The 20,939-nt window shown below is 46.8% G+C and overlaps 3 protein-coding genes across 4 annotated transcripts; 2 read left to right on the top strand and 1 right to left on the bottom strand.

Annotated features, from left to right (window-relative positions):
* The first annotated feature begins 307 nt into the window (after window positions 1–307).
* Window positions 308–3,675, top strand: CDCP2 (CUB domain containing protein 2). Its single transcript, XM_088537130.1, has 6 exons — window positions 308–434; window positions 1,237–1,584; window positions 1,878–2,219; window positions 2,521–2,874; window positions 3,109–3,287; window positions 3,364–3,675. The coding sequence occupies exons 1-6, from the start codon at window positions 356–358 to the stop codon at window positions 3,673–3,675; spliced, it is 1,614 nt and encodes a 537-aa protein (XP_088393256.1). The 5' UTR covers window positions 308–355.
* Window positions 3,676–5,638: 1,963 nt separating this feature from the next.
* Window positions 5,639–10,551, bottom strand: TCEANC2 (transcription elongation factor A N-terminal and central domain containing 2). Its single transcript, XM_088537108.1, has 4 exons — window positions 10,429–10,551; window positions 10,216–10,353; window positions 8,117–8,310; window positions 5,639–6,282 (listed from the first exon to the last, which is right to left on the bottom strand). The coding sequence occupies exons 1-4, from the start codon at window positions 10,529–10,531 to the stop codon at window positions 6,094–6,096; spliced, it is 624 nt and encodes a 207-aa protein (XP_088393234.1). The 5' UTR covers window positions 10,532–10,551; the 3' UTR covers window positions 5,639–6,093.
* A 168-nt stretch (window positions 10,552–10,719) lies between these two features.
* On the top strand, window positions 10,720–19,271 carry TMEM59 (transmembrane protein 59). 2 transcript variants are annotated; one of them, XM_088537098.1, is made up of 8 exons: window positions 10,720–10,931; window positions 13,243–13,348; window positions 15,433–15,527; window positions 15,721–15,873; window positions 16,159–16,243; window positions 16,567–16,648; window positions 17,450–17,558; window positions 18,303–19,271. In XM_088537098.1, exons 1-8 carry the CDS (start codon window positions 10,746–10,748, stop codon window positions 18,456–18,458), a joined length of 972 nt encoding a protein of 323 aa, XP_088393224.1. In that variant the 5' UTR covers window positions 10,720–10,745; the 3' UTR covers window positions 18,459–19,271. The 2 variants fall into 2 exon arrangements, with proteins under 2 accessions (XP_088393224.1, XP_088393218.1); XM_088537092.1 differs by having other exon boundaries at window positions 16,564–16,648.
* The last annotated feature ends 1,668 nt before the right edge of the window (window positions 19,272–20,939 follow it).

Here is a 20,939-nt window from a genome sequence, read left to right as displayed (position 1 = left end):
GAACTAAATTATTTTCATAGCCCCTTAAGGGCATATTGTCAGCCCAGACTTACTGCCATTATACACCATATCTGAAACATTAATATCTCTTCTAAATATAGTGTATTGACAAGGTATCTGGTACAGTGTAAATCCTTGGAACATTTGATCCAGATCATTAAAACTGAGTGAAGGAAGGGAGGAATAGATCAAGTTACCTTGCCGCTCTTAATTCAAACAAGCGATGAATTATTCATCCCGCTATTAATTCTGCAGTCCTTGCGCTTTTTATTTATTCCTGTCTTTAATTTATTTATTTATCTTTCTTTCTCTCTCCAGGATAGGCAGCTCGGGAAGGACGTGGGGGTGCCGGAGGATGGGGTGCCACGGGGCAGGCTGGGTGGCCACGCTGGCCCTCCTGTGCATGGCCTGGCCCACCGCTGGCGGCAGCAGAGGTAAGAGAGGGGCAAAGCGGGGCTCCCTCCTCCTCCTCCTCTTCCTCCTGCTCCTCCTTTCGTGCTCATTTTGCTGGAGGCAGTGGTAGGAGCCGCGCTGCTAAGGCCTGGGGTCACTTTGCTGAAGCGTCTCCTCAATTCTGGAGCTGTGCATGCCCGTAAATGAAATGCAAGCATACATGCGTACACACATCTATGTGCGTGTGTGTGCATGTATGTATGTATGTGTATACATATGCATGCATATGAGTGTGTGTGGAATAACCCCACCCTGCGGATCACGTGTGCTCCGGGTTGGAGGCCGGTCGGGAACAGGCGTCCCGGCGACTCTGGAGCTCGGAGGAGCCTCTCAACCCGGTGGGTCGGCTGGCCAGGAGCCCCCTCCTCTCCCCACATGCTGCCGGGTTTTGGGGCCTGGGGCCCAGTGGTGCTGATGGGTGATGCTGGTGGGTTGTACCGATTCCTGGCCTTCCAGCTCCCTTATGTAGCCCAAAGCCTGATGCCCCCATGGGGCAGGTGTCAGCCAGCCCCCAACTCACCACCTTGTTTTGTGTCAATATACGTAGCACCTTATTTTATACCAACTATGTCTTAGTATAAAGATTTCCTTGGAAAATCGATCCATGCATGCATAACTCATAGGTAAGTGAGCTAGGCCATTGGTGCCTCTCTCAGAGCTCAGACTCAAGTGGAGAAGGGCCCTTTGGAGCCCTTTGGAATGCTTCTTCTCTGCTCCTGGAGCAGGAGCTGGGCATCCCTGGGGTCCCAACGTGCCTCCCATCCAGGCACTGTTTCCCTGCAGGCATCAAATGTGGCGGGGTGCTCTCAGTGCCCTCCGGCAACTTCTCCAGCCCCAACTTCCCTGGGCTCTACCCCTACGACACCGAGTGCACCTGGCTCATCGTGGTGGCCGAGGGCTCCTCCGTCCTGCTCACCTTCAGCCACTTCGACCTGGAGTACCACGACGCCTGTGGCTACGACTACCTGCAGGTCTACAACGGTGTCACCCGCGACCACAGCAACCTGCTGGGCACCTTCTGTGGCCACCACCCGCCTCCCTCCTTCACCTCCTCCTGGCATGTCCTGGCTGTCATCTTCCACTCGGACAAGCACGTGGCCAGCCATGGCTTTGCTGCCGCTTACCGCAGAGGTAGCCCTGGCGGGAGATGCTGCTTGGGGACATGGGGCACTGTGTCCATGGTGGGATGGGCTACGAGAAGGAATGGGGTGGTCATCACCATCACCAACGTCTCATTCCTTCCCTGGAGTGGGATGAGCACTGAGAAGAAACAGAGTGGCCACCATGGTCACCAACCCCCAGCCACAGGAAGGAACATGATGGTCACCGTGGTCGCCAACCACTCATCCTGCCCCTGGGGTGGGAGGGGCCATGAGAAGGAACAAGATAGCCATGATGGTCACCAACCCTGTTCCTCTCCACAGATGTCTGCGGCGGGGAGCTCACGGCACTCTCCGGAGAGATCACCAGCCCCGACTACCCGGAGAACTACCCCAACAACGCGGAGTGCCGCTGGAGCATCCGGGCGGCGGTGGGCACCAGCGTCCGGCTGGTCTTCGCCGACTTCCAGGTGGAGAACGACGAGGAGTGCAGCTTTGACTACGTGGCCCTCTTCGATGGCGCCACGGCGGCGGCCGCCCGCCTGGGCCGCTACTGCGGCAGCAGCAGCCCTCCCCGCACCGTCTCCTCCGGCCACGAGCTCCTCGTCGTCTTCAAGTCCGACTTCAACATCGGCGGCAGGGGCTTCAAAGCCTACTTCTACTCCGGTACGGGCACGGCGCGGGAGCGCGGGCAAGGCGGCCGCGCGGTGCCTGCTGCCTGCCCGCCGCGGAGCCGGAAGGAGGTGGCATTTAAGGGACGTTGGTTGGAGAGAGCTTATGGGTTAGTGGTAGAGGCTGCTGCCCGAGCAAGCATTTCACAGGGCACGGGCAGCGCTATGGCCATCCTGGCACGTAGCACATGCATCCACAAGGATGCAGGGATGCAAGTCCCAGGGACCCCGGGGGTCTCCAGCCAGGTGCCTTGAGATTTGCCCTGTTTTTTTTTTTTTGCTTTATTTCCAAGCAGGTGAGTGCCAGGAGGTGTACACTGCCATCAGAGGGAATTTCTCCAGCCCCCAGTACCCCAACTTCTACCCCAACAACCTCCGGTGCCAGTGGACCATCCAGCTGCCCCTGGGCTATCGAGTCAAAGTCTTCTTCTTGGACTTGGAGCTGGAGGGCCGCAGCAGCCTGACGGGGGGCTGCGACTACGACCACGTGGCCGCCTTCGACGGCGGCGCCGAGGGCGCCCCGCTGCTGGGCGAGCGGTGCGGGCGCGAGCGGCTGCCTCCCATCGTGTCCAGCGGCCACGAGCTGCTGCTGGTGCTGCGCACGGACCGCAGCATGGCCAAGCGGGGCTTCACTGCTGCCTACATCGGAGGTGAGGTGGCGCCTTCATGGAAATTGCCCCGTTTTGCGCAGCCTGACGCAGCGGTTCCTTAAAAAGGGCAGTGGGAGGAAGGGGCTCGTGAGGAGCTGCCCTAGCACAAGCGGGTCCCCATCTTCCTGACGGTGCTCATGGAGCTCCCACCGTCAGGTCCCCTTGAAAAATAACCATTTTGAGGGGGAAAGGCGAGGCGATGGTTCAATGCCCCGTTTCCCCCCATGCCAACAGTGGTGCCCATGAACGTCACCTGCACCCGGACAGACTTCCACATCCAGATCCCTGTGCAGTCGCTGGCCCCACTGGAGAGGCACCAGGTCTACCTGGGCAGCCCGTCCTGCGCCGCCCACGTGGCCGGCTCCAGCTTTAGGATACACGCCAGGTTCGACGCCTGCGGCAGCGAGGCACAGGTAGGGCCGGGCGCATCGCGGCGGGAGGGGAGGGCACCCGCGCCGCCCCGCGCATCACGCTCCCGCCGCCTTGCAGAGGCGGAACGGCACCTCCGTGATCGTTGGCGTCCTCTACCTCAACTTCTCGGCGGGCGGCCGTGAGGACGTGCACCGCTACGAGGTGCAGTGCGAGCCCAAGAGGAAGGAGGCCCGGGCCAACCTGCTGGCGGGCCCCGAGCCGCAGCAGCCCAGCCCGCGTGCGGAAAACCTTGCAGAGGGCCAGCGGCGCGAGCCGGAGCCCCCGCGCGACAGCCGGAGCCAGGACACCAGCGACGTGGTCTTCATCAGCATCTGCGTCCTCGCGGGGCTCCTCATGGTCATCGCTGTGGTGGGGCTGGTGCTGCTCTGAGGCTGCTCTGTCCCAGCCCTCCCGCGGGACACGTGCCAGGGTTTTCCTGCAGATGCCCACCTCCTCCTGGAGAAGCTCCCAGCAGTTTCTGCCTTCCCTGCTTTGCTGCCCAACATCCCTTGGTGTGTCCCTTTGGCAGCTCCCGTGTCTACGGCTCTTCCTGAACCGGCTTCCGCCTGTCCTGCTGTTGGGAGAGCAACGCGGCTCGCCCGGGGCTGTGAATCCTGCTCTTGGTTATTTTGAGCATCCGAGCTGCAACCCAATATAGCAGTATCTTCCGCAAATCTCTTCCTGCCTGGGTTTATGTGGGCACCCTGGAGCTGTGCATGAGGTGGCTGTGGGTGCTGACATCTCCCTTGGGCAAACAGGGATCTATAGCAGTTATGTGGATATTTCCAGTGGTGTTTTCCAACATCCATCTGGAATATTTGCATAGCACCTGCACACTTTTGAGCACCTGATTTGGGTTTATTTTTGCACATAATCTGTTCACCTCTCTCTCTCTACAAACTCACCTAATTGTTTTAACCCTAAAAACCCGTTTCTTTCCATCTATGCTTCCCTCCTTCCTACCCCAGCTTTCCAGCATGTCCTAGTGACCAGCATTAGCTCTGCACTGATGTCGTCCTTGCAGCCCAAAACCAGGAGCAAATTCTGCTGCAGCTTCAGGCTCCCGCGTTGCCTGCACTGAGTTTTGCATGGACAGACAGGGATGAGGCTCCTTGGGGCTGAGGTTTTTGGAGAAAGCAAAGCTTCACCATGTGTTCCTATCCCAGGGTCTCTCTGAGGAGCAGCCTCTGAGCTTCCTGCAGCATCTCACCTGTCTCGAGGATGAGCCCCTGCTGCAGCTCGAGCGAGGCCGAAGGACGGGGAGCTCAGGCCTTGGGGACAGGCTGCTGAACGAAATAAATGCCCAGCACCTGCCAAATGCCATGGCTGAGCTCAGGATTTGCCAGCCCCTGAACCGGGTTAGCAAGAACCTTGTCCAGGCATCCCCTGGGGGCTGCAGGGGAAGCTTTGCTGGGATGATGAGCACTCTGTCTGGAAGGACAGGGTCTTGCCTGCTCCCTCACTCTTTCACCAAGCAATCTCTAGCAAGATAAAGTGCCTCTTAGCTGCGCTTGCTGGTGGGGAAGGGAAAATGCTGGTGCCTTCCAAACCCAGCAGATCTGCCCTTCAGAAGCTACGGTCAAAAACCAGCTTTGGCAGGGACGATTTTCCAGGAGTCACTTCTCCTCTCTCTGCCTCTCCTAGTGCTCATCTCCCCCTCAGGCCCCCACTTCTCAACAGGTACTACTGCTAAGAGGCAAGTTCCACCCGTCCCAATATGCGTCTCTCTCTAGCCAGGTTGATCTCAGTAAATGGTTTGTGAACAGACACTGCTTTTGTTGCTTACCAGTAGGGAAGGACTATGCCTGTCACAGGCTTGGAGAACAAGATGATTTGTGGTACTAAGGAAAGCAGAGTGATAAAATGAAAGGACAGATTTCCAATGTTTAATAACTAGTTTATTTCTGGTTCTGTTTTTCGATTTGCTTAAATTTATTTACAGTCATTCTGAAGCATTTGTTCCCTTTGGAGGAAAAAAAAAAAAGCTGTTAAAAGAAGTATTTTCCTTACGAGCTCATTGTATATAGAAATTTTGCTTCAAGTGTTCTCATATTACAGTACAAACAAGCACCACATTTAAATCATGAACGAGGTATGTAAGTTTGACTGCGCTCTTCGTTAGGTAGCAAAGAGGCACTGGACAGCACCTACATTCCAGGGTGTTTCCACCCCAGAGCTTCAGAAAATGCCCACAATTGTTAGGACACTGAGGCTACGGAATGATGGATAGCAACTCACTGAAACCCATTTCATGTCCAACTTTGGGAATGGGAGCAAAGGGAAGGATAAGCAAAGGGAAACCTGGCTGGTGTGGCTAGACAGCCACCACCCGCCCCATTCAGTACCCAGCTGCAGCAGATATGGCTGATTTAGGGCTAATAAGAGCACACAGTTACCCACTGGTGCTCTCCTCCCTTAGAGGAATCACTCTGAATCCCCAGTACTTCTATTGCTACAGCACAGAGCTGCTCCTTTATGTTTACAGCTGAAGATCCACATCAGGGATGGAGCCAAACTGCAGTAAGACAAACGGTGGTAGAAGTGAGAAACATGCGAGTCAGCGAAGGTGGCTTTGTAGCAGGCAAATATACAGCACAGCAGAAGAAACTTCTCTTGCAGGAAGCCCACGTAGATTTCCCCCAGGTCAGATTTACAGCACTGCCTTCCATCGTTGTGGGCTCCTGTCGTGGTCCTGTTCACGAGGCGGTGCCCAGTGAGCTGCACTGTCAGCACTTCTGTGCTCCTGAGACAGACAGAGGGCTCCCCGCTCCACAGAGACGTGGGAACGCACAGAGCTCGCGCTCAGTGTCACTTTTTATTGCTCTGTACAAACGCAGGGACAGGGAGCGCGCCCGTCTTGACGTGCGCCCGCGTTTCGGGCTTGTGCGTTAACGAGAAGACGAGAGCCCGCACGGTCCTGCGATACGGAGCGCTGATGAGCCGGGAGCAGAGATGAAAAGCTTCCCGCTCGATATTTTCAGCCAGCGGGTGATCAATCTGAGAACAGCAAAGTATAAAATTAGATCTTTACATTTAATAAGGAGACCAACTGATTGAAAGCGGAGTTCAGTGCTTTTCTGAGTCTCTTCATTAATCAGCTGAGATTCAAGGAAATCTACTTCCCATCACAAGTGAAACAGGAATAGCAATTTAATTCTACCCTAGCAATTAAGGAACAAGGCAAGTGGTCAGTAGCAGGGAACACGCTCGTGTCTCCAGCTGGGTGGCAGTACTTTGCCATCACCACAGGAAACTAATCTGCAACTAGCTCTGGGGATCAAGTTCAACCGCAATTATCAGCTGCACCGCGCTGTCTCCATACAGCTACTTTTGATCTTGCTGATATAAGGCACCTTGGATACTATTTTAAACTCAATTCTAACAGCAACCCTAAGACATGCCAAACACTTGGCAACTCAGCCTGGTGCTATAAAGGGAAATGTGGGCTCTGTGTGTGTGGAAGGAGGTGTAATTAAGAATGCAGAAAAGGGATTTGCTAAATGTTAATTATGTAGTTATTGCTTCAACATGCTCTAAAACCTGCAATTTAGCACAGCTTAGGAAAAAAATCCCCTGCCCATCAAGAAAGGGTTCTAATTTCAGCTCTGCCTTTTTAGAATAGGAAGCTCCCATGCTTTTGGATACAGGAGATTCTAGCTTGCCAAGGAGCATTCTTACAAGTCCTTTGCCCTCTCTTACTCTCTTTTTGCTACAGCTTAATTTGTCCCTGTGCTGAGCTGCACTAGAAGCCCTTTTGTCTCCATTCAGCCCTACTCTACCTTTGTCTCAGCCTTCCTCACGTGTCCCTGCCGTCCGTTTGCTGGGCCTCGGTGGCTCCCCTGCCTATATGTGTTGTACATCCTGCTGATGTACACACTCTGTTTGCACACACGGTGGTAGCTGCGAGCCAGAGGAGCAGCTCCTCGCCCCACTTTTAGATGAGCTGTGTTCAGAGGGGATCCTGCCTGGTTCTCACCTAACACCACTCGCTTTAGGGTGACACTATATCCCTCATGTCCCATAGGGCTACACTATCACTCTTGCCTAGACACACTGCCCCAAAACTGGACTTGACCAGCAGCCTGGGATATTCCAGCTCTCCATAAAAATCATTCTGACCTTCCCACCGTTTTGCTCTGCTCAGCCCAGAAGGACTAGAAGTTGCAGAAGTTTCTTTCATTGCTAACAACACACAGGTTTTTAACCTTGCTCTGAAACTGTTGAGTGCCTACCACTTGACTTGCCATTTAAAGGATAATTAATGAATACACTAAATTATATTTATTACAGAGTTTCATAGAACAAGTGAACTGTTCATTAAGCCTTGCAGCAAATCTTGTTTGTTTATGTAAACATACCAGAGGGATCTGGTATTTAGCACCACTTCATATACTGTCAACCTTGCCTCTCTGATTTTGCAATAGTTTTCAAATTACAAGTGCTTAATTACTTAGATGTAAAAGGTCCCAGTGTTGCTGTCACAGCTGTTAAGTAGTGGAGAAAACTATGTTCTACTAATTTCCTTCTTACATAGCCTAGCTGCAGTAGATGTGCAATGTCCCATTTGCTAGACATGCAAGTGAGAGCAATACACACCTCTCCTATAACCATGTTCACTTGGTCAAGAACAACAACAACAATCTACCTTGAAAACAAAGCTCCTTAGAAAACATCCAGGGAATTACAGAAAATGAAAACAGGTCATGCAGCCTTGTCCCGAGCCTGCAGGCAGGAGACCATCTTTATAGCAACTATGTCCAAAAATGGTTTCTCTAACTTGTTCTTACAGAATGTTATTCTTTCAGAGACAAGTGGAATGAACTTGTCCTACCTCTAGATCCAGGGCTTTGCAAAGCAACTTCCGCGCGTTCTTCCTGAAAGCCTCAGTCTTGGGATCACTCCTGACTTCTATGGAGGGTTTGTTTGAATGGTCTTTGATGAAAGTTCGCCACTCCGTGTAAACTCCCTTTGCAAGGCTGGCCACATCCTGGTCTGGATGTTTGCGCATCTTATTCACTGTGTGGCCTGGAAAACAGCAACAGCTCATCCAGCTTTGGTAGGGGAACTCGTGTCTAACAGGCACAAGTGAAGCTCAAGTAGCCTCACACACATTGTAATGCAGGCAACATCAGCAAAATACCCAAGGCACAGATGTAAACATGAAATCACTAGGAGCAAACCCTGAATTCTTATTCATTGATTTCCTACACAGAACAGGTGAGGCCATCTCTGGAAAACAGTGTCCACTTCTGGCATCTCCAGTATGAGAGAGATATGGAGCTACTGGAGCAGGTCTAGCCCACGGCCCTTGAGATGGTCACAGGACATGGAACATCTGAGAAGAGGCTGAGGGACAGGGGACTGCTTAACCTGGAGAAGAGCAGGCTCAAGGGGGACCTTATCAGTGTGTATTAGTATCTGAAGGGAGGGTGTAAAGAAGATTGAGCCAGATTCTTTTGCAGCGGTGCCAGTGACAGGATAAGAGGCAACAGGCACAAACTGAAACATAAATTCCTGAATATAAGAAAAAACTTCTTTACTTTGCGGGTGACTGAGCACTGGAGCAGGCTGCCCAAGGAGGTGGTGGAGCCTCTATCCCTGAAGATATTCAAACCCCAGTGCAACACGGCCCTGGATAACCTGCTCTAGCTGACCCTGCTTGAGCAGGGGAGCAGGAGCAGGTGATCTCCAGAGCTCCTTTCCAACCTCAAAACTTCCGCAACTTTTGCCTGAAAAGGTACCAAGCAACTGAGTTATTCATATGAAAATCACTCTTTCAAGTCCCTAAAGTGTGCAGAGACACATAGTAGGGGCGTATAAACATTTCTACATGGATACTAGATTTGATGCAAATGTTGCAATATCTAAAAGGAATACTTTTTTGACTAAAAAAAAAAAAAAACTACCTTAAGGAGGCCCATGCAGCTAGTGATGTTTACAGTGCTCCATAGCATTTTAATACGAGAACACTGCAATGCCTCCAAGCAGAATCCTTCCTATTGACACGAGTAATTTGTTCTTCATACGGACACCCCAGGTAGTACTCCAGGCTCTGCCAGCACAGAGAGACTTTCCTTCGAGAGGAGGTACAAAGGATCCTTTTCCACCCAGACACTTTCCTGACCTCCTGGCTGGTCACACAAGCAGCAGAGCACACCCTGCACTAACGCTGCTGGCCGGAAGATGTCACTGTTCCTCGACTGCGACTTTCCTGCGGCCCAGCAGCGTTCAGGAGAGCGCGGAGGGAAAACTCGGGGAAAGGCTGAACAAGCTAAAGATGGCAAACTACATGGCAAGTCGAAAGTAAGAAGGAGACAGATCTCATCTCCTTTTCCACAGCAAGGAGGGCTCTTTGAGTAGAGATCCAGCTGCTCTAATGGCTAAGAAAGGTGAGAACAACCTTTTCTCGCTGCGGATGCTCTGTGCCACGTGTGATCTTTGCTGCGGTGAAAGGCAGGGTCCACGGGGTCTCACATTCTTCCTCTCCCCATGTCCCGTGCAGAGGGACAAGCGCAGGGCTGTGCTATGTGCCTGGAGCTGCCCATCTGCTGGGGACTTCTCACCGTGTGGATGCACCAAGCACTTCTGGGCCGTTAGGGGAAGGGACAACACAGGCAGGTGCCCGCGAAGCGCTCTCCAAACACTGCCGCGGGAAGAGCGATACAGTATTTGGTGACGAGCAGGCAAACTTCGTCTACTAGGAGGAACTCCTGGGTTTATTTCAGTACCAGTTATGAAAACTGCTGGACACCGGTAAGTTTTTATTCAGTGTTTGGATAAATCATTTGAGACTGCTGCTACAAAATCACTTCTATACTATTTTTGTTGTTGTTGTTAAGAAATCCACAATGATCAGGTCTCTTTGGCCTGACAACCCCAGCAGCGAGCGCTGGGGATGGCCCGCGCTCTGGAGCGGGCTACGAGACGCACCTATTTTTGTAGAAAGCAGCACCTCCTTGGACGGGATCTTCTTCTTCAGCTCCTCCAGGGCTTCCAGCAGGCTCTCCTTGGGCTGCCCCGGCAGCTCGAGCACAGACTTCCACCGTTTTATGTCCTCCACGACCACCACTCTCTGCGAAAACGGGAAAACCGTTAGAAAGGGGGGGAACAGCCTTGCGGCAGGGAGGGCCCGGACCCCGCCACGTGCCTTGAGCGACTCGAGCGTGACCTGCCGGGTGGCGGCGGCCGCGGCGGCCCCGTGGGGGCGCCCCGGGGCGCGGGCGCTCCGCACCACGAAGCGGTCCATTCCCGCCCCGCCGGAAGTCGACGCCGGAAGTCGACACCACCCCGCCCTCTCCGCCTGGTAGTTCCCGCCCGCGGCGAGGTCCCGCGCGGCGCCTGGCTGCGGACTACAGCTCCCAGCAGGCAGCGCGCCGCGAGAAGGCGGGCGGGATCTCGCGAGATGCCCAGCGACGCTCCGCCCCGCGCGGCCGGGCGTTGCGGGAGGAGGAGGAGGGAAGATGGCGGCGCGGCGGGGCCTGTTCTACCTGCCTCTGGCCGTGGCGCTCCTGGCCGCCGGCCGGGTCCGAGCGGCCGCGCCGCCGCCTCCGCCGGGCTCCTCCGAGGCTTTCGACTCCGTGCTGGGCAACACGGCGTCGTGCCACCGCGCCTGCCAGCTCACCTACTCCCTGCACACCTACCCCAAGGTAGGGGCGGCCGCGGCTCCGGCCCGCGGCCCTGCGCCCCCGCCGCGCCCGCGTCTTGGGTGCAGGGGGCAGCCGGGGGGTCCCCTTGCTGAGAGGGTCCCCGCGCCCCTTGGGAGCCGCGCTGTCCCCCTTAAATAAACAGACACAAGTCCCTGAGCAGCGTAGGACCCCGAGGAGCTCGTAGGCGGCCACTTTAGTGCTTGTCTGGGGACTGTGTCCCCCGCGGTTTGGGTATCCGGCCCCTCGCAGCAAGGAGCGCTGCGGCTCCTGCAAAGATGCTTATTTCCCCACGGGGCGCACACTGGTGGCGGTTACAGTGCATATAAGCCCTCCTTCAGAGTATGGATTAGTGCTTGTGCGACTGGGGTTCTCGTCTCTTTCCCTCTTTCCCTCTTTCTCCTTATTTATTTATTTATTTTTTCCTTCTTCTGTACCCAGAGAGGCAGCTGTAATTTGATGGGGGCTGCCCTGTGTTTTAGGGCACTAAATCAGGACAGTGCCCAAGATGGGCTGTACATCCTGAGCCAGGATACAGGTTTGGCACATGAGACACTAGAAATAACCTCTAATGGCAATGCACCTTCCTTTCCAGAGTTCATTGTTGGTTCCAAACTTTGTACTAGCTGGAAATTGGGTAATAGGGGGTTGTTTTGAACCTCTGAACTTTGTTTGTTTTTTTTTTTTTTTTTGGCTGAGTAGTTTATACTGGTATTTCCGCAGAGGGAAGTAACAGGGAGTTGTGTGGAATAAAAGTAAGCTTCATCTGCACGTATGATGTGTTTTTACGCCTTTTACAGTGATATAGAGAAGGCAAAATAGAACTTTAGGATTAAATTAGGATGAAACATCCTAAAATATTTCCTTGCTTTTTAGGAGTAATTATCTTGTTTCTGTCATAAGATCATTTCAAGTTCAAGAAAAGCTGATTATTGCTGTAGTTTTTTTTTTTTTTTTTTTTTTTTTTACAATACCCTCAAACTCTTTTTGTTGTGTTGGAGCTGTTGAATGATAGTCATCTCTCCCATTTCATTTAGTCTTTGTTCCATTAGTCACAAAGCTATCAGTTAAATTGGAGAAAATTGTCTTAACTGAAGAGCAAGACAAACATTAAGAACTGTGTGCAAGGCTACGATAGAAACATGTCTGCAAAAGTTAATTTGTTGTGATTATTAATGTATGCAATGTTTCCTGCAGCAATGTAACTATCTTAACTGTAAAAACATTGTCAAGATGACTAAATTTTTATCTATGTTCACAATTTTCTGCTTTTCTATATTCAAAAACATGCAGGCTTGTGGTTTCAGAGAAACATAATGGCCAGTTCACTTATGCAGTAAGGTGTGGTATGTTTGTCTTCTCTTTTATGAATTCAGAGTCTCTTTTTTAGCTCTGTGTGTAAAGCAACTGGCTGTGATGTTTTGAGTCACTGTAGGTAATAGGTTTAATGCATTTGGTTTTGCTGACTGGTCGCTAATAGTGTTTGGCAGTTATTAGTTCAGTGGGGTCAGGAGCACCGTGTGTGGGAAGTGCATGTCCTTCCTTTTGATCAGCTGCACTGGCCTCATCTTGATGTTTTTTATAGTTTCATAGTTCCTTAATAATAAAGAATTATTTTCCCTTTCAGTTCAATGTAATAGAAATCCATGTTTGATATTTGTGGAGCTAGTTTGGCAAGGAACCTGTTAACAGGATGTTGATACAGTAGTAAATCAGAAGATGATCTTCTATTTTAACAGCTATTTCTAACAACAGCATGGTAGATATATTGTAGCACTTTGTCAAAATATGTCTTTGTTTTGCATCTCAACTCTTGGGTTCTGATATTAAACTTCTGAGGGGAGGACTGTCAGCTTCTTGTATGATTAGATGAAGACTGTTGGAATATGTAAGGTTTTTTTTTTTTTTTTTTTGCAGCTGGTATCTTTTTTAAATCATAAGTTTTTCAGATATGCAATGCAACTTTGTTCAGAGTTATTGGAGGCTTAAATGCAGTATTGCATTGAATGCAAACCGTACAAAACAGTTTGCTCTTCAAGGTTCCACTGCAGAATAATGAACTTTCTTCCAAATGAAGAAATCAGCAGTTACTACACTGCTATAGAGCTGTGATTTGGTTTTGTTCCGTGTGATCTAGAGTGTCGCGTTTAGCTGGCTGCAGAGGATGGTGATAAGGTGATTTTCCAGAACTCTTCCTCCTGCCTGTCACCTGCCCCCTCTCCCCACAAAAAAAAAAAAAAAAAAAAAAAGTTTTTCTTGACTTTTTTTTTTCCTTGATTGGAGGAACATGAGAGATTTTTTTATGCCTTCCCAGGAAGAGGAACTGTACGCGTGCCAGCGAGGCTGCAGACTGTTTTCCATTTGTCAGTTTGTGGATGATGGCATTGATTTGAATCGGACCAAGCTGGAATGTGACTCTGGTAAGAATTCAGTACATCCTGTAGTTTATAAACAAATGAAGAGAATAGTAGGAATACTGAGGTATTGCCAAGTGGATGGGATTATTTCAGTGAGAGTTTTGTTGTTGTTTATGAAGTTGCAAAAAAAACCCAACGTTGTTTACAGGATATTTTTAAAAAAAGAAACAAACTTTTCTGAAATATTCTTCTTTGTGGGAGTTTCTCCTTAGCTGATATCTTAAATATCACTTGATGTAAATAAATCAGAAATATTTAATTTTACTTTAAAAAGCTTGTCTTAGAAGGTAAGTTATTTTGTTCGGTCTTTAAGTTAATTCTCTTCCTTCAGTTATGCCATGCAACGTCAATCCCATTTACATTCCTAGCAAACTTGGTTATAAAAGTATAAAGGTAAATAAATCAACTGGTCTAAAAATGCAGATCTTGAAGTACTGTCTTGTAATTTGTAGTCCAGGCTGTAGCTGTGGTTTGTCTTTAGCTGTGCGGTTGGGAATGAGGTATATGTTTTGTTTGAAATCGCAGTGAAATACTTGTGACTAATTTTCCCAGATTAGTTGTGTTAGAGCAAAAATCACATAGTGAAGATGAATTGTTTAGCTGTAGCCCATTTAGTTTTTTTCCTTACAGTCATATATAACTTTCTTCCAGTAATGCTGAAGCGCTTGATTAACACTTTTATTCAAAGTATAAATGGGACATAACAGCCTAAAGCGGAAAAGCTGCTGTCTCTCCCTCTGTGTTTCAAATACAATTAAGTACCAAGTCAGCATGGAAAAGAGGCTTTCACTCTCAGTAATTCATGAGAGCAAGAAGACAGGTACTAGCTCAGGGAACTGATGGAAGGTTTGTAGGTAGAAAGCCTGACGTGCAAAGATGCACTAATGTGATAGAAAGCTGCATTAAAATGCTCTAGAAATGGGCTAATGCTCTAGTCTGTCACACACTGTGTCTAGCTGTGATACAGCATGTCAATCTAGTTGTCAAACCACACATGAGAGAGTGCCGTAAAAAGGGTAACGCAGCAATAGACCAAATGTAGAGGTAATTGAACAGTTGCTTACTCTCTGGTTTAACTCTTCTTTCTGAGGCTGTTGTCTTTTGCTGGCTTATGTTCTGTAATCTGTTACATTGGTTGGTGCCCTGACTAATTATTCTGTGCTTGGCAAGATACCTCCTGGCTGGTTTGCTCAGTGCTGTCTTCTGATGTCTCTTTATGAATACGAGCTCTGCTTGGGTGGCGGTTTTACCACAGAATTGCTGCTCAGGTGCTGTGAACTGAACACTCAGATGTTTAGCTGCAGATGCCATGCTTCTCAACAGGGTTTTACATGCCTGTAGCCTTCCTGATAGTGCACTTACTCATTTCCCTTTCCCGTGGGAAGACTGGGAGAGCTGCTGTCCTCCGTTTCCACCTGAATCTTCAGTTCTTGTAGTGTTGTAATAATGTCCATGTAACTTCAGTATTTTGAGGAAGAGCTATTGCCATGTATTGTCTGCCCTCTTTTTTTTTTTTTTTTTCTATGCATAAGCTGTAGACAATTCAGTTTTCTTGTTTTTCATGGTCTCTGATGAGTGAGTGTTAAAGATATTTGTAAAACAAGAAATGAGTAGTCTTTGTTTTGGATAAAAAATGCTCAATAAGACTTTCAGTGCGGTTTCTGTACTCATCACGCTAGCAGGAGAGCACTTCCTTGTTTTGCTCTGATGCCTTAACTTCTGCTGTTGTTTCAAAGGTATTTAATGGACCAATGGCCCTTCTACTAAGTTCTTCTTAGGATATGAGCTCTGTTCTGTGAGGTGAAATTCATATTTCATGTGGTAGGTGTAGAAAAAAATATAGTAGACTATAGCTGCCTTGATTGCATTCAGATTTCAAATACACTGTCAGTCTGAGCTCTTCTCTTCACCTTCACTAGTCCAAAGAGCAAGTGCTCCACTTGGAGTGATTCCTGTATCTTTCTCTACAAGTGGGATTGCCGATTTTCAACCTGCTGCTTTGTTCCTGATCCAAGTTATACTAAAAATGTTTTTCGTAGCTAAAATACAGAAATTATCTTCTCATTTGGGGAACTTCTTCCTTGCAGCCTGTACTGAAGCATACTCCCAATCTGATGAACAATATGCTTGCCATCTTGGATGCCAGAACCAATTGCCATTTGCTGAGTTAAGACAAGAGCAAGTAAGTAGATGACATGTTTTTCAAATACCACCTACTTGTTTTCTGCTCAGTGTGTCTTCTCTCCCTCAAATTTGATCAAATGGAAGATAAATCTTTCTAAGGAGTGAAACTCAGATGTGGGGTGAGGAAGAAAATGCCTTCTGTCTTTGTCATGTAAAAACAAATGGAAAACTCCATAGTGTTGTTTTTGCAGTTGATGTCCCTGATGCCAAGAATTCATCTTCTCTTTCCTCTGACACTGGTGAGATCATTCTGGAGTGACATGATGGATTCAGCTCAGAGCTTCATAACATCCTCATGGACTTTCTACCTTCAAGCAGATGATGGCAAAATTGTCATATTCCAGGTGCTTAACTTTTTTCACTGAAATTAGTGTCCCGGATGCTAAATGTAACTGCTCCTTCCAGTCACAGAAAAGACTGTGGAGTGTTTTCAGAAGCGTGTATATATACATGTATATTTTTTGGATAGCATTTTGTTGCTTTTTTATGGCCAGTGCAGGAAAAAAAGCAAACTTAGGTGAATGGTGCATATTCTAATGTTATCTTCTGTATTAATTCTGAAAATGTGAATGATCAAGATTGGTTGAAACTTGCAAATAGGGTCTCTCTATCTCCTTATTTTGTTTCAGTCAAAGCCAGAAGTGCAGTATGTTCCACAGCTTGATCAGGAAACTGGAGATACAAGAGAATCCTTGTCACTGAGTAAAACAGCCTGTAAGTTGGGGGGGTTTTCTTGTGCTTTGGAAGAACAAATGCAAAAGTTTCATGCTGTGTGAGGGCCGGGGAGGGGTAAGTGAAGTTCCATGTCTTGAAGGCAAATGTTTTAGAAAAAGAAAATGTTTGTCATGTAGACCACCTTGTGCACACTTCCACAAAGTCTGTGGCAGAAACCAAACTGTGCTGGTAACAGAAACATGCAAGCTAGAGCCATATAGAAATCCTCCTTTTATGCTCTCTGTATAGCCAAACTACACAAACACTGGAACCTTCTTTTGTTTTGCTTTCCTGACAACCATTCTGCTGTTGTATTTCAGTAGGCCTACATCCAGGAAGTTCGCAGACGTACAGAGGACTTCTTGAAGAGCGAGAAAATGATAGCTTTTTCAAGTGTCTTTCCACGTATGTATCTTCTAGTATGTAAAAGCCTAATATGGAGGATCATAGTCCTTTGTGCATGTGTACGTGGCCTTGTTGCAAGATTTCCAAGTGCTAGGAAGTCCAGCACTCTGGTGTGGCTATTAAAGTGGTGCTTGTTATTGCTGCTTTTCCATACTAGCCCCATGTTACATGTAGGCTATGTTGCCAACTTTCATTCTCTTTTCAATTCTCTTGGACAAAATATTGATTATTTTTCTGCACTTTTTTGTTTGTTCTTTGAACTATTTGATCAGTTCTGTGTTTTGCCTGTTCTGCTCTTGGCTGTGTTTCGGAGCAAAACAATTTTTCTGTGTGCCTGGATTATCTCATATGAAAGATATTGCTTTGTCTAGGCTGAAAAATCCCTGTGTATCTTTATTGAAGCCTTGCTAAAATTCAGCATCTTGGTTTCTCTTCCTCTTCCTCAATTCTACTTAAAAGTTTATAGACATTAAGGATCAGTGAATTTCACCTTAAGTACATGACAGAAAAATCTGGTTTTAAAATTTGGACTGTGAGGAAGCTTAGGGCCCAACAAACAGTATCCAGGCAGGGTGGTTTTTTTTGTGTGTGTGTGTGTCAGTGGTTTTCACAACAGATAATAAATAGGCATTAGGAGTTACACTGATTACTCAGGAAGTAGACTGCAGTGGGTTAGTAACTGGAAAAGCTGGAGACTAGTGAGTCAGCAGGAAATGCCATGAAAATTGAGCAAAAGTTTTTAGAGAGTCCATCCTATTGTATTCAATGTATTTAAATTTACTATCATTCTTTCCATTTCAGAAATTCCAGTTGGATTTTAACTACTACACTTGTCCTCTCAGTGTTGGTGCTGCTCTGGATTTGTTGTGCAACTGTTGCTACAGCTGTAGAGCAGTATGTTCCATCAGAGGTAACTCTATTTTATAACTTACAATATTTTGCATTTATTCATTGTATTACTTACGTTACAACAGTCTAGGGAGCAAAAAAAGTCTGAAGGCGTGGAGTTTCTTTTTGAAAAGATTTTTTTTAGTTTTCAGGTGGTTTTAGAAAGATGAGTTTAAGTGATTATTGAACATGAGTTAAACAATTCTTCTCAAATTATTATTTTTTTTAAGCTGAACAACTATTACTCATTTTGCAGCAGATAGGAGGTCTGAGTCTTGTAATGTCTTTTGGTTTGTAGTGCTGTCTTCAAATACTCTTACTAGATGGAGGTGGTTTCTTGTGCCTCTGAGAGCAGAGCTATGCCAGGGGTTGTGTGGTGTAGGTGGAAGCCCCTGTGGTTTTAGTCCAAGAGAATGATCACTGGAAGTAGAAACAGCAACATGTCTGAGGGAGCACAGAATCCGGTCAGAGCTGGCTGAACTAGCAGCCCCACTGCTCAGAGACATTCCTGTACTTATGAAATAACCAAGATTCAGTGTTTTCAGCCTAAAGGAGCTGGTACTTGAGCATTGTGTTTACTGTTCTGGCAAATCTAATGCCTTTTGCTTGGACTCAAGTCTAGTTTCAAACATGAATTTCAGATATTATGAAAAGTTTAGATTAGCTTGTGCTGTGTTCCCCCTTTGAAAAAACTTACATAATGAAATACATTTTACCCCCAATTTCAAACACCTTTATCTTAAAGTAAGTTGTTTAAATATTTCAGAAGCTGAGCATTTATGGAGACTTGGAGTACATGAATGAACAAAAAATGAACAGATATCCATCCTCTGCACTTGTTGTGGTTAGATGCAAGACTGAGGAACACGAAGAAGCAGGACCTCTTCCTACAAAAGTTAATTTGGCTCAATCAGCAATCTGAATAAGTCTTCGTTGGATTAAATAGACTAATTCTAACAGTGCTAGCAACTCCTGATTGTGGTGGTTCTTCAGATAAGAAGCTTAACAGCCAGTCTTTAAATGCAAATAAAGCTACAGAATCGACTAATGTCATGGGATTTTGTTTTCAGCTAGCCGTGAAGATTCAGACATCTTGAATTTGTTTCCAGACATAATCACTTCTCACTGGTGTTGGCTCTGTGTCTTTTTGCTTACAAGATCCGTAAGCTTCTTGTACTTTTGCCATGACACTTTCAAACTTATTTGTGTGTTCTAGGGTGTAATGTGTACATTCAGAGTTAGCTTTGTAAAGATAGAAGAAATTCTAAGTAGGCAGGAGATGCATTTTTTTCAGTGTTGCACTTTCTGTTGTAGTTAAAAGAAAATATTATAAAACTATCTGCTGTTTTTTTTGTTTGTTTTGTTTTGTACTTGTTAATGTCTATGCACAAACAACCCTTTCTCCAAAAATAGAAATATACTTTTTTTCTATGGTGTGGTAATATCCAGGATGCAAAACGTTTGTGAGGTACTGTAGATTAGAACTCAGTTTGTCAAAAATGGGAACTTCTAAAACTTGTGCACATATCCTTTCACAGATATAGAACATAACATGCTTAACATGTCAGACTTTAGCCTTCAAGTCTTAAATTGCTTGTAAAGTTAGAGCTTGTGTTTCCTGAAGAAATTCTTCCTTCTGTTTTTGATTAACTCTTCTAGACTTGTAACTTCATTTGCAGAAATGGGTTGATTTCTGAGAAATGAGAACAGACAAATAAAAATGACTGTATGTAAAGTCTTGACTGTATAGCTTTTTGCTATGGTTAATTATTGGCCACAGAACACTTGCTGTGAAGGCCTGTCTGTAGCATTCCTCACATAGACAAGGTGACCTTGCTTTGCTCTGCAAGTCAGTAATATGACAAGACCTAACAGCATCCCCTCATATGCCTGCTATATTTTTTTGCAGTTTTTAAATAAGAGATGCTGGCTGCCATTGCATTCACAGTTTGGAGATTTAGATGTTTTATTGCAGTGTCACTGTAAGTGTTTGAAAGTTTACTCACATTTGTGATTCCCCAGCTCACTGTCATGGAAATATTTTGTTGGTTATAGAAAACTGCCTTAAAGGTTTGGGTGGGAACTTGCGGTAACTGTATTTTAGAGATTGTGGAGGATACAGCATATTGTTCTGCTGCTGTTAAAACTATTTCAATAATCATGCCTAGTTTGGCTGTGATGCTGATGGTTGTGTGACTGAATGATGGTTTACAGGGTTCATTGAGCAGGAATGTATATTAAGTGGTCTGTGTAGTGCTGCTAAAAACTGCACGTAGGCAGAGAGCCTACATGTACTTGAGCAGTTTTTTGTCAACAATGTTTTAAGAGTGTTGAAAAAGTTCGTTTTAACCAGTCTTATATCAAAACACAGAAATCATAATTTGGAGTCTTCAAAGGTTGTTAAATTCTGGATGTTAAATTGTTTTTCAGTGTGGCAGCATTGTGGCCCAGAAATGTGGGTGTCAGCAGCCCTTGACAGGTATCTGTGTAGGCAGCGTTACTGCTGCGACCTGAAACGTGTGTGTTGTTGGGGGGCTTGAGTGGATGGAGTTTTCAGAGCACTGTTTGCTTGCACGATGCAGTGACGAGTCTGCAAGTACTCGTTCCTGCTGCTGTCCTGCAAACGTCACTGTGTGTCACTGTACAGCCCCGTGGGACCAGGGTTCTGCTTCAAGCAGTAACAACTGCAACTTATGCAATGGATGTTCAAAGATCAGTTTGTAAGTAGGAGCTCTGTTTTGGTGATTATTCCTGGAATTTCTTCTGTGTTGCCTTTCCAGAAGAGAAATCCTCATCTAGAAAGCAATCCCCATTTTTTTTCTAACTATACTGCTAACAGTAAATGTTTTTGGAGTCTGCTGAAATATATATATATATTTTCTCTTTTTCTGTTATGTATTGTTACAGGAGTATCTTACAGCTTCCCGAAAACCTTGTTAGTTGCCTGTTTCGTAAGTGTATAGTATAGCTTCTGTTATGTTGATGATTTGACCTCCATGAATCCTTTGTTTTCCAAAACATTTGACTTAAAATACTGCTTGAATTCCTAATTTAGGAGTAAACAACAGCTGCTTTATTTGGAGTTGGATCTGCCTGTACCTTCACAACAAAGGGGTCAAGAAGCAGATCTGAAGGTTTTATGTCTTTTGTTCAGTGCAGTGACTTGTAGCTAGGTAATAAGTCCGGGGGAGGCAGTGATTCAGTGATGTGCTGTTGGGTCACAGGGAGCTGCTTGTACCCTTGTAGCAATCTGTCACTTGGAACTGCTGTTGTCAGAGTGAGCCAGAAGCTGAAGAATTCTGGAAGTTTTGTAGCCGTAAGCTCTTGTCAAACTATCTCACTTCAGTAAGATCAGATACTATTAAGTCTGTAATAATAGAACTTCTAAAGATGTCTAATCTAA

The sequence above is a fragment of the Tinamus guttatus genome, unplaced genomic scaffold, assembly GCF_059628265.1.
Source record: "Tinamus guttatus ecotype Peru unplaced genomic scaffold, ASM5962826v1 Tinamus_guttatus_pri_ptg000044l, whole genome shotgun sequence".
NCBI lineage: Eukaryota > Metazoa > Chordata > Aves > Tinamiformes > Tinamidae > Tinamus > Tinamus guttatus.
Note: the sequence above shows the minus strand (reverse complement) of the source record. Positions and strands in the feature narration are given on the sequence as shown.

Bases quoted from the DNA above. Each gene is read 5' to 3' on its own strand.
- CDCP2 (XM_088537130.1), top strand. From the start codon at position 356: ATGGGGTGCCACGGGGCAGGCTGGGTGGCCACGCTGGCCCTCCTGTGC. The intron at 2,220-2,520 runs GTACGGGCACGG...ATTTCCAAGCAG, and splicing joins CAAAGCCTACTTCTACTCCG to GTGAGTGCCAGGAGGTGTAC. The intron at 2,875-3,108 runs GTGAGGTGGCGC...CCATGCCAACAG, and splicing joins CACTGCTGCCTACATCGGAG to TGGTGCCCATGAACGTCACC.
- TMEM59 (XM_088537092.1), top strand. From the start codon at position 10,746: ATGGCGGCGCGGCGGGGCCTGTTCTACCTGCCTCTGGCCGTGGCGCTC. The intron at 15,528-15,720 runs GTAAGTAGATGA...TTGTTTTTGCAG, and splicing joins CTGAGTTAAGACAAGAGCAA to TTGATGTCCCTGATGCCAAG. The intron at 16,244-16,563 runs GTAAGTTGGGGG...GTTGTATTTCAG, and splicing joins GTCACTGAGTAAAACAGCCT to TAGGCCTACATCCAGGAAGT.
- TCEANC2 (XM_088537108.1), bottom strand. From the start codon at position 10,531: ATGGACCGCTTCGTGGTGCGGAGCGCCCGCGCCCCGGGGCGCCCCCAC. The intron at 10,354-10,428 runs GTGGCGGGGTCC...TTTCGCAGAGAG, and splicing joins GCTCGAGTCGCTCAAGGCAC to TGGTGGTCGTGGAGGACATA. The intron at 8,311-10,215 runs GTGCGTCTCGTA...GCTGTTTTCCAG, and splicing joins GCTGCTTTCTACAAAAATAG to GCCACACAGTGAATAAGATG.